The sequence below is a fragment of the Rhinatrema bivittatum genome, chromosome 3 (assembly GCF_901001135.1).
Source record: "Rhinatrema bivittatum chromosome 3, aRhiBiv1.1, whole genome shotgun sequence".
In the NCBI taxonomy this organism is placed as follows: Eukaryota; Metazoa; Chordata; class Amphibia; order Gymnophiona; family Rhinatrematidae; genus Rhinatrema; species Rhinatrema bivittatum.
Window position 1 is genome coordinate 446,862,307 of NC_042617.1, and position 12,401 is coordinate 446,874,707.

General features: G+C 40.1%; 1 protein-coding gene across 1 annotated transcript in view; it reads right to left on the bottom strand.

Moving 5' to 3' along the window:
• Positions 1-1,215: 1,215 nt before the first annotated feature.
• Positions 1,216-12,401, bottom strand: part of YWHAQ (tyrosine 3-monooxygenase/tryptophan 5-monooxygenase activation protein theta) — a 64,131-nt gene continuing 52,945 nt past the window's right edge. Inside the window, exons 4-6 of the mRNA XM_029595848.1 lie at positions 7,954-8,117; positions 7,373-7,468; positions 1,216-3,105 (exon numbers count right to left, since the gene is read on the bottom strand). Of these exons, the coding sequence (XP_029451708.1) occupies positions 3,046-3,105; positions 7,373-7,468; positions 7,954-8,117 (320 nt within the window). The 3' untranslated portion in view covers positions 1,216-3,045. The remainder of the gene's footprint in view (positions 3,106-7,372; positions 7,469-7,953; positions 8,118-12,401) is intronic.

A 12,401-nucleotide genomic window follows, 5' to 3' on the forward strand; every position in this document is an offset into this window, starting at 1 on the left:
TCAGTCACATCCACCACTGCAGATCTTAGGGTATCTGTAAAAAGGCAAGCAAGCTTTTCTTCTACTTAAGACCTATACATATCTTTGAGAAATATTGCAAAAAATCAGACTGATCCATGGTATGTCACTGCTCACCTTTCTTCAGAATTAACTCCATTTAGCACAACCTGATCACTGCACGACGCAAGTCTTGTGATGGTTAGTTATGGAATTTTTGCCCAGTCTGCACATATTAAAATGTATTTTCTGTCATTTTCAGACATGGATGCAAAATCAAGATAATCTCAGTTGACTGAAATGGGATAAAAGCAATCCATAATCTTTATCTATAGCTTTTGCAGATCACCTAACTGCCAAAAACCTCAGTGGTAAGAAAAAAAACCAGGTACACCAAGCTGAAAATTCTGGAGGGGAAAAAGGGAAGGGCAAATTGAACAGCTAATAGCAGCAAAAAAAGTTGAAAATTTGTACAGGTCTAATGACAAACTGAGGCATGCTGCATAAGTGCAAGGAAGCAATTGCTATGCATGTGCAGCCAGTCCTCAAGATATTCCCAAAAAATAGTGCCAGATGACAAGGACCTGCTGCCAGCTTATGTAGACCAGCAAGAATTTCCCCTGGGGGCTGGCACAATGTTCTCCCAATAGATTAGAATAAAAGCAAATACACAAGGAAAATATGTAGGGTGTTTCCAATGGTTGGTATGTTTGGTGTTACAACACCCACTCCCCCCAAATATTAACTTAACTACAGCAGCTGATCTCAAACTTATGTGAACCTTGAGCCCTTGCAGGCTGATTCCCTTTACGGGTCTTCTATACAAACTTGCTACAAGACTACTAGGAGGTCGCTAATCAGAGGCCAAGAACCACTGGCCCTAGCTGCTAAGTTTGTAAATGTTTTTCATACCTGCTTTATGTGAGTCTGAGTGTCATAGTGCTATTTAGTTTTAAGGTGTTTAAATTTAAGTCAACTTCATCTATATGCATGTAACACTGTCCACATATTCAGCATTATACAAGTGTGTGCTCAGGTTATATGGTCATTTCTTAAGGGGGTTGTGAAGTATTTTGGACCAGTAAAAGGATTTAAAGTGGGGTGTCAAGATTAAGCATATGATAGCAGCACTGTACTGACTAACACCCTACAGCAATATCACAGAAAATGCTGAAACCAAGAAGAGGACTAAAAGGTGAGAAGCCTTACAAAGGGGAGGATAAGCAGGAAAAAGTTTTATTTATAAAGAGTATTTGTACAGCAGCAAGTCATTACATGACCAGCAACAACTCATTCAATACAAAAAATTTAAATACTAGAATGAGACAGCCATACTGACATGTTAAAATACAACCAGCACCGAAAGTGTCTGCATCTGTTTAATAAACCTTGTAAGTCTCCTAGCACTGCTGCTCAGATGCTGTTTTATCCCATCCCACAGATTAAAGCTTCTCTCATCTTAATGTCATATACAATAGTTAACTTTTACTAATGACCATTTGGGATATTCCTAATTTGCAAGTTTCCTGTCTAGTTCAGCTCATTTAGCCTCAAATCTGTCAAGTATACTCTTGCCTTTATTTTAGAAGAAAAGAAAGCCTAGAAGCTGTACAGAAAAATGCATTAAAGTATCATGTTTTACAGACAAAATTTCATAAATTTCACAAGGAATGAGAATTACTTGACTGTCTGGTAAAGTCAAGTTGATAGTGTATATGCTAGTCAAAATGTACCTGCTTATAGTGAAGCCTAAAGAAACCAATAGTCTCTTGCTGTGGTAGGTGGACATGTGCCTGGGTAACATACAAGCCTGGACAATCCAGGTTTTCAAAGGGTAGTCAAATGTACAAGTACTGTGGCATTCTAAAGTCATCCAAAGTGTCAAGAGTCTGAAGCAACCTTCAGTTCGGACCCTCAGCACATGCCACCAGCCAACTGTTTTTAAATCAAAACTCCCAGATTAGATGCATGACAAAGTTAAATTTACTGCCTACAAAAACATCTTAGCACATTAAAGAATTGACAGAATTTAGTCTTGATAATTTTTTTTTAAATGCTTCCCTACAAAAGATTTTAATAATCTATCCCACTAAACAAAAATAGCATGCAATTTTTAAAAAGCAACAATAAATTGTTTATAAAATGTAATTTTATTTTGTTACTTTGCCATTACATGGGCATAACATTTTCACAAGGCCTTCTTGGGACTACAATCAATGATTAGCAAAACGGTCCAACTAAACAAATGGACAAACCTGGCACCCTCACCTATGCACAAAAACCTGCACAGAAAAGTACTAAATATCTGGACTTAAAATTTGTTCTCATTCTTTAGTCTGCCAAACAGAACTGCCTGTATGTAAGTACAAACATGCTTAACACACAGCAGAATTGAATACCAGAACTACAGGAGGCAGGAGTGTAAGCGAAACTTTTATTGAGAAGGGAGATTGTGAACTTAAGCAGCAGATGAAGACAAAATTCATATTCTCACAGCCTGACAGTGACCCCTGCAGTATAGGACAGACAATTCAATCAGTTCAAAAGTGCCAAGATTGTATTTGGCCCTATCATTTCAGATTCAAAACCATAGAGGGTACAGTAGCATATGAAAGTAGATTACTGAAGTAAACACTGTAGAATAAAGAGGGACCATGGGGAAAAAAAAGCAATGCATAAGTAACTGCAGCAACTAACTACATTTCATATTTTACTTAATACAAAAAACAGTCACTTGCAGAAACTGTTTCCAATTTTTTTTAAATACCAGATACACTTTAGTCCTCTACATAAGTGTTTGGAAGATACTTATGTTTATATGATGTGAAGCTATTAATACTTTTCTACAGTTACTGCACACCAGGAAGGGCAGGACAAAAATCAAGGAATGAAGTTCCCCCAAAGCTGCAGTGTGAAAAGACTAAACTGTTGATTTCTGGACACATGGATGGGTTTTCTTGGCTATAGGAAATCCAAGTGGTGCAATAAGGAATGGAGACGTAAAAAAGGTTTCTTGATATGGAAGGGAGAAGACACCCTATGTGCAGTTTAGTTTTCGCCTGGTTCTTGAGGGTCACATTCATCTGCTGCACTGTCTGATGTCCATAACTAGAAAGGCAAGAACATTCATAATTATTGGAATCCAAACTAAGATATGTTTAGCAGATACACAAGACAGAAGTGTTAAAAACTTTACAAGTTATAAATGCTGCAAGGAGTACACAAAGAAAGTTCTATTAGAATACCCAATGAAAAAGGCATTAAAAGCTGCTTCAACCAGGAATCTCTCTGCAATTTGAGAATGCATTCCTTTTCTATATAAACCACTGGCTCCTAAATCCACTTCCTGGAAATAAACAGGTTTAATTTTCAGACAAGATTAGACTCTCAGATCACTGTGAACAGGAAAATGAGAAACATTTTGCAGACATTTAGAAGCCAGGGGATATTAACACTTTTGCATTATGGGGGCAATATGAGCATGGATGTCCAAAGCTGATACCTCTGACAGCTGATTCAGTTGTGTATGCTTGGGCATAATGACCCTAGATAGGTAAGCTGCAACCTATCTGTCCAAAAGCCACTGTTGTGAAATCTCCCACAGCCAGCTGAACTGTCCAGACCAACAGGGGTACCTACTTCTGGAAGATGAGATGTGCTCTGAATACCATGCTATCGCTGGTCTCATCATGGTCAGCTGTTTTTCCTGACAAACTGGCCCACTGCTCAGTGACTGTTTCAACTGAGTCATAACAGCCTCAATGGGAGTCCCTGAGGTCTGGAATTTGCATCCCCCCCCACCCCCAGCTTGAAATATCTGGCAAAGCAGCTGAATATTTTACTCCTGGGGGAATTCTGCACAAAAAAAACTTCTTAAATCTGCAAACTTTATATTGGTCAAAACATTTAAAATTGTCATGTAAATTGTAATTACTTAAATGCAAAATTTTTCAATGTTTAAGTAATTTTTTTCTGTATTTTGAGCAGAATTTCCCTAGAAATTTGCTATAAAAAAGTGTCCCTTCTACTCTGACCTCTCAGGCCCCAATTCTTCCACCTGCCAGCTCTCTCCACCACTTCTAGGCTCAACCCCTTCTACTATCACCACTCCCAGACTGACACTGTTCTCAGTAGTGCCCCCTCACACAGGCTCCCTCTGTCCCTCCCTCTCACACACTTCCTCTTCTCTAGTGCACACACATCCCCTTCATACAGGCTCCCTCTCTTGCATACACACAAGCTCCCTCTCATAAGCTACTTAAACACGCCCCTTTACAGGCTCTCACATACAATCCCTTCACAATCTCCTCATAGGCTCCCTTCTCTGGCACTCCCTGCTCACACCCCTTCCCCCCACACACAGTCATTCACTTGGGCATTCATCTTTGCAGTGAGCGGAGCACATCCCACAGGGGCCTTCATCTTTGCCACAAACAGCGCATGCTCCGTTCACGGCATGCCGGCGTCTCCTCTGCCATTTTCTGCCCAGAATTTGGCAATTCTGTGCGGGGGGGGGGGGGGGGGGGGGGGGGGGAATTATGTGTTCTGTAGTAACATGGAATTCCCCCAGGAATTATTTGTAATGTGTATCTGAATGCAGTTTCATCACCTGCCCAAGTTACTCTAGAGATTCTACCATATTTCATTTAAAATTTTAGTTTTCAATGTAGCAACTTGAAGGTTTGGGACTAAAATAATTGCAACTTTGATGTTTAGAATTACAGTACCATGGCCAAGGATAACTTATTCCCCATTAGGAAGCTGGAAGTTGTTATATTCTGTACACTAAAAATATCTATACAATTAGCTTTATTGAAGTTCAAGCTGGTTTGGACCTAGGAATATGATGGTGTGTCAGATCCCCAGGGAAAGCCTGCTTCCCATAACCCAGACTGGTCACCTTTCATCAACTCAGGTTTTGGAATGTGCGGTCAAACTAGTCAGCCAAAACAGGATTTATGCGCCAGTTGAAGCAGCTTTTCCCTCAAACCTATTGTAGAACAAGCTAACTCAAATCTCTATGAAACAAAAGTCAGGTTACTTCTTGATATTTCAAGGTGAACTCAAATCTGAAAAAATTTCACCCTTTTTCTGATCTCTAAAATGGGAGCTCTCTTTAGAAACTTCACACATTTAGAAGGATTATTTATTTATTTTTGGATTTTCTATACCGGAAGTTCCTGTATAATATACAATATATTGTATTGGATAATGTTCAGTATGTTCTGGAAACAGCTGCCACTTTGTGAATATACTACTCACTTTTCAGAAAGTAAGCAACTCAGTAACTAGATGTGTTATGGAGTGTTTTTTGAAATAAGTTAAAGCAAATGACTTGCAGATTGTCTATCTGCTTTATTTTGATTTGAAATTTGTCTTATTCAGATCTTTTGTATTGTTTGGTATTTAGATATTTTTCTATGACATCTGATGTGCTTGTTTCTCTATTTATGATTAATGTCCTTTTTTTTGTGTTTGTTTTTTCATTCTACTTTTCAGGTATCTGGGATTTTGCACCTCTATGTGGACATTTCAAAACCAGAACTGCTGAAGGCTCACGAACTCATCTAGCAGAGGTCCCCAAAACAGTATTTGGTTTCTTTCCCCAGGCTCACCATATCACTCATTGGTGTCCACTGGCCTATTCCTGGAAAAAGCCCAAACCATACCCTGTGCCACACTATGCTAAACCACCAATACCAATAGTAAACAATCATTAAAACTAGCTTTAGGCAGCATCAAGAGAAGCACTGTCCTTCAAAGTGACATTTCAGATTAATGCAGAATTGAACATGCAACTAAAAAGAAGCACAATAGTTTCAAAAACTGGGCCTTAAGACAGACTGCAAACCACTCTTTCCTCCCCTGCTGCAACTCCCTACAAATAAAGGCAAACCAAAAACATTAATTACATAACATAAGATCTGCCACAGTGAGTCAGCCCAGAAAAGGTCCATCAAGCCCAGTATCCTGTTTCTAACAGTGGCCAATCCAGGTGATAAGTACCTGGCAGGATACTAAAAGGTCAGATGACCACCATGCTGCTTATACCCAGGGATAAGTAGTGGATTTCCCCAAGTCCACCAATAAATTCATTGCATGTCCTCTAGTCTGTACTTTGAAAGAATAAGATGTTTACCTGTTTCACTCTACTCATTTTATAGACCTATTCTCCCCCAATATCAGCCCTAACCTCTTTAGCCTTTCCTCACAGAATTATATCCCCTTTGACACTTCTGTACCTTTTCTAATGCTTTGATGCAGTGACCAGAATTGCACACAATACTCAAAAGTACAGTCACACCATGGAGCAATACAGAGGCATGATTATATTCTGTTTTATTCTCTATTTCCTAATTCTTAGCATTCTATTTGCTTTCTTGGCCACCACCGCACCATGAGCAGGGGATTTCAACATATCCATAAGGATGCCTAGATCCTTTTCCTAGGTGGTGACTCCCAATATGGAACCTTGCATTTTGTAGCTATAATTTTGTTCTTCCCTAAATGCATCGCTTTACTTGTCCATATTAAAATTTTCTGTCATTTGGATGCCCAGTCTCCATCTCGCAAGGTACTCTTGCAATTTCTTAGAAACCCCTTGTGATTTAAGAACTTTGAATAAGTTGTCAGCACATTTGACCACCTCACTTGCTTCCATTTCTAGATCATTTGTAAGTGTTAAAGCAAGTGTTTCCAGTACAGATACCCGGAGTACTTTACTGTTCATTTTTCTCCATTGAGAAAACTGCCCATTTAGCCCTACTGTTTTCTCTTTTAACCAGTTCTCAAGTCACAATACATTGCCTCCTAACCCATGACTAGTTTTCAAGAGTCTCATGAAGTATTTTACTGAATGGTTTCAGACAAGCCAGACACTATATCAACTGGCTCATTATCCATGTCTTCAAAATACAAAGCAGATTGGTGACGTAAGACTTCCCTTGGCTAAATCAATGCTGGCTTTGTCTCATAGCCCAGTTCCTATACTTAGCTAGTTAGGTTTTTAGGATATCCAAAATGAATAAGCATGAGATGGATTTGCATACAATGGAGGCAGTGCATGCAAATCCACCTCAACCAGACAGCTTTTCATGATATGCATAAGTGTGCTCCGAGGACTGGGTTGAGAACCATAGCTGCATTAAACTATGACTGCTCTCTTTATAACAGTTTTAACTGTTTTGAAGCTCAGTCACAGTAGTTTCCTGGATCACTCTTTAGTCCAATAAAACATTGGAAATGCTATTTCAAATCCACCACCATGGGTTTTTTTCCCCCTTTTTTACACTGGAAGGGCTTGTGATCAGATTTGTTTGGGACATTTAAAAAGAAAGCAAGATGCAAAAGGTTAACAGAGGAAAGAGTAACTTACTGTTAAGTTGTCTCTAAGCAATTGCATGATCAGCGTACTGTCTTTGTATGAGTCTTCATTCAAAGTATCAAGCTCTGCAATGGCTTCATCAAAGGCCTAAAATAAAACCAAGACAAAACTTCAGTTTAAGTAAAACCTGACAAAAAAATGTAAGCCCAGAGCTGGCCTGATGGCTCAGTGATTATGGCTATGTACTGCTATGGGGAGCCAGTGGTGCTGTAGTGCAGAAGCAGAATGCATATTTGGAAGAGTCTCAGCCACAGCTAGCATCTATGCTCCAGGTGTGTGTGTACTGGTTTCTGAAGGGAGCTGTGTTCTAGATCCTGGCTGAGCACACAATGCAAAGACTGGGCTAGACAACTGGGGATAGTGTTCTAATGAGAAGCCCTCACGAGTCATAAATTAAGGCTCAATATGCTAAAAAGCTGCAGTAGGAGCCAGGTCCTCTTCAGGTGAAAAAGACAAGTAGAAAATGCAAGTCACAGCTTAGGCAAATACTCTACAAAATGTTATCCATTTATAAAAAGAGAAAAGAAAAAAAAAAATCAGACATATTACATGAAAGCTTTCACGCAACTTACACATTTAGCCAATGAGCAAGCCTTGTCTGGACTGTTGAGAATCTCATAGTAAAACACGGAAAAGTTCAGAGCTAAACCTAAACGTATTGGATGTGTGGGTTGCATCTCTTTCTTGCTGATGTCGAATGCTTCTTGATAAGCTGCCTGAGAGTCCTCTATTGTTTCTGTAGGGGAAAGTTATGAAACTGTAAAATGAACAGCAGTGTACCATAGAAACAGAAATTTGAGGTGCAGTTAATACAAGAGCCATAAACTACTGCACACTTACAGTAAGGAACTGCAACTGTACTAACAAGAAGCTATGCTGACCTAGGTACCACATTTAAATAGTAAGATTTTTATTGCATTCTTCAGTGTTTAGAACCACTAGTCTCCTAGGATACTATAAGGCATGGAATGCTTATGTTTAGCTACAGTAAACTGTCATGTAACACAAGGATTTAAAGAGTGTTTTCTGGCATGGTTGTCCCAAATCAAGCAAAATTATGGTGCCACCAATTAAAATCCAGAGAATGCCACTTTAAAACGTACCCCTGTGATGTACATTCTAACCATAAAAGACTAAGCTCATCCTAAAACCTTACAATCTTCATTTTTTCACTTCTTAAAGGCAAAAACTATTTTCTGCAATCCAGTTTTGTGTTTGTTCACGAGAAATGGCTAGCACATTCAATTCATTTGTCTTTCCAGTGCATTCGATGATCACCTGTTATACAAGACTTACAGGAGTGGACTGTTGGGAGTCATTTACTATAAAGCTTATCAAATGTTAAGTTTATATTATATTTCAACTGTTTTATTGGTTTAGTGCAGGCCTTTGATGCACACAATATGAAGTGTCTTGTCCCAAGAGCACCACACTTCAGTGCTGTCTATTTTGGGAAGTGGAATGAAGGTGCCAACAAGAAAAAAAAAAAAGTCTTCCAGTGTTTTATACTCAATTCGTCATGCTTCAATTTCATTTTTGCCTACAGTCTGCAGAAAGCTCAAGTACACTAATCATGTATCTTATCACACATCTTACTTTTGCCATCAGTAGGTATACATTTTAGGATTTTCCAATATTCTTTCCATCTGTGGTAATTAACCTATCCTCTACACTTGTTTCAGGGTTTGTTTTTTTTTAAACAGCAAGAGGTCATGTTGATTACCACAAATGAATTCCAAGGACTAGACACTTGCCATTTTACAATTTTATTACAAATAGTAGCCACATAAACCTGCTATCCTATTTTTGCCCACATTGCTTTGCCTCCATTATCATCCAATCCATTTCTTACATATGAAGAAATCTAGTCTTGAAGAGCCAAAGTCAAACCATCCACATTCATGAGATTGTGCGCAACACGTTAGAAAGCAGAAAAGCCCCTGAATGAACTGATGCCAGAGGGTTGTTCCCTACCCTAGAGATTGTGCTCGGGGAACTACACCATCTGGCATTCTGGTTCTGAAAAAAAAACAAACCTTTAGATTTTATCCATCCATAGCAAACCACCTTTTCAGTTTAAAATAGAAAAAGCCAGTATGTATGAAAACTGCTGAAGTTTCTCAAATCTAGAAGCCAGAATTTTCTGCAGCCAACTGCACAAATCTGGCCTTACAGGGCTGGACAGTGGCATAAGGAGAATTTATAAGGGTTCTCCTTCAAAAATGAGGAAAACGTTTCCCTTCCAGTTGCTCTTCCTGTCATCTAATATTCTCTACTACCTCCCCCCCACCTTAAATTTTACTCCCTTTCCCTCATCCTACCTTGTTGCTCTATAACACCCTACCACCATCTTGTGCTTCTCATTCCCTCACTCCTTACATGCTGTGGATGCCTAGCCAAGGAAGGTCTCTATAATGACTGGGTTAAGTGATTGCACTAGGAAATGCCCTAGTTTTTCCACAGCACCTTTGAGAGCAGGGGCAGGAACTAAGCAGACTTGACATGAAAGTATGTTTCTCTTAAATTTTCATTTATATAAAATATTACAAAGGATATGTAGGTATGTTGTAATTTTGTATGGATAATACTCATACAAGTACTGACTGGTCAGCTAGAAATGCTGTATATAAACTGCACATTAGATAATAAAAGATGGGATCCGAGGATATGCATACAGTAGACCCTTGCCCCAATGATGGGCAAGGGCATCCAAGGTTTAGTTTGCTGTTTGACTTGTACAAGGAGCAGAACAGAGGCACCTTCCTGTTGCGGGGACACAAAGATCTACATCTGGGCTCCCCCAAAAGGTGGAATATGATTCATTACCCCCTGGTCCAGAGACCATCTGTGGGGTCTGAAAGCTCGACTCAGCCTGTCTGCTTCCACATTCTCTGTCCTGGCCAGGTATATGGCCCTGAACATCATCCCGTGGGATGAGCAGATCTGGACTACTTCTTGACATAGGAGGTCGAGCCTGTGCCTCCCTGCTTGAAATACCATCAGCAAAATTTTCCTGATCCAGACTGAGTTCACCTCAGCGCCATAGGCGCCTATCATAGACCAATCAATTACATTCCTATATCCAATCACCCATTACTGACTCGTTTCATAAAGGGTTTAACACACATTCGTCCTCCAGTATCCAAACCTCCAGTTCCATGGAACCTCAACATAGTTCTGGAACAGCTCATGCTTTATCCTTTTGAACCCATGGATTCAGCACACATTAAATACCTCACCTGGAAGGTGGTATTTCTGGTTGCAGTAACATCAGCACGAAGAGTGAGTGAGTTACAAGCTTTGGTTCATTATCCTCCGTACTTGCAATTTCATCACCAGAAGGTAGTTCTGCGAACTCACCCGTCCTTTCTACCGAAAGTAGTTACCCCATTCCATCTCAGACAATGGAATCATCAACTTGTTTCCCAAAACCTCATTTGAACGGTAGGGAAAAACTACTGCACACACTAGATTGTAAAAGAGCTTTAACACACTACAAAGAAAGAACAAACTCGGACTCCCGTGTTTCTCAACTCTGTCTCCTTTGACCCAAAGGCACCTGGACTACCAGTGGCTAAACGCACCATCTCCAGATGGATAGCGCAGTGCATTAAAATCTGTTACGACAAACAGAATTTACATTTACAGTCTACTCCTAAAGCTCACCAAGTTAGAGCAGTAGCAACATCCTTAGCACACCTGAAGAATGTGCAACCCATAGACATATGCAAGGCAGCCACATGGTCATCACTGCATACCTTCACATCTCATTACTGCCTTGACCAGCAAGCAGCCACTGATACGAAGATAGGGCAAGCGATACTGCAATCTCTATCCTCCTGTCCACGGTGACTGCCACACTGTCAAAGATCACGTCCAAACACTGATATCATGACGACATGATCGGGAGCTTGGGACTCCCATGACAGCATGGCTAATTCAGCCCTGCTATCGACAGGAAAAAGCAAGTTTGCTTACCGTAAACGATGTTTCCATAGATAGCAGGATGAATTAGCCATGCTGACCCACCCTCCTCCCTGGCAGTCACCAAGTCTTCGACTACACTACAGCTTAATCACAGACTGAGGAGATTCCGTTACTTTCCTGCGTGGGAACACACGCGCAGCCGCAGAGAGCAAAGCTCTGTTCTCTGCTTTGACAAGCTCCGCCTCCCGGGCTGATTGACAGATCCCATGACAGCATGGCTAATTCATCCTGCTATCTACGGAAACATCGTTTACGGTAAGCAAACTTGCTTTTACTACCCATCAAATCAGGCAATAACCAAGGCCAAAGCTATTACTACATAAGTACATAAGACTTGTCATACTGGATCATCCAGAGGTCCATCAAGCCCATTATCTTGTTTCCAACTGTGGCCAATCCAGGTCATAAGTACTTGGCAGGACTTTAAGGGGTAGATTGCTTATCCCAGGGATAAGTAGATTTCTACAATTCCATTTTTCTTCTAGGAAAATGTCCACATTTTTTAAAAATGCAGCTACTCTAAACCTTCACCATAAGCTCTGGAATTTATTGCCAGAGGATAATTATGCATTAAGTAAACATTTTCTATTTTGTCTTAAAATGTATCACCCCTAGTCTTTGTACTCTTTCAATGAGTAAACAGATTATGGTTTATTCATTTTATAGAGGTCTACTACAAGGCTTCCCAAACTTGTTCTGGGGGGCCCCATAGGTAGTCAAGTTTTCAGGATATCCATAGACATAAGAGGTTGCATTTCATGGAGACTCAGTATAGGCAAATTCTCATACCATATTCATTGTGAATATCTTGAAAACCCAACTGGATGTGGGGGTCTCCAAGACAGGTTTGGAAAGCCCTGTTCTTTCATATCTCCCCTTAGCCATCTCTTCTCCAGACTGAAGAGCCCTAACCTCTTCAGCATTTCCTGAAAGGGCAGGGGTGACCAACTCCAGTCAGAGAGCCACAAACAGGCCTAGTTTTCATAACATCCACAATAAATATGCATAAAAGATTGGGGCAGTGCATGCCATT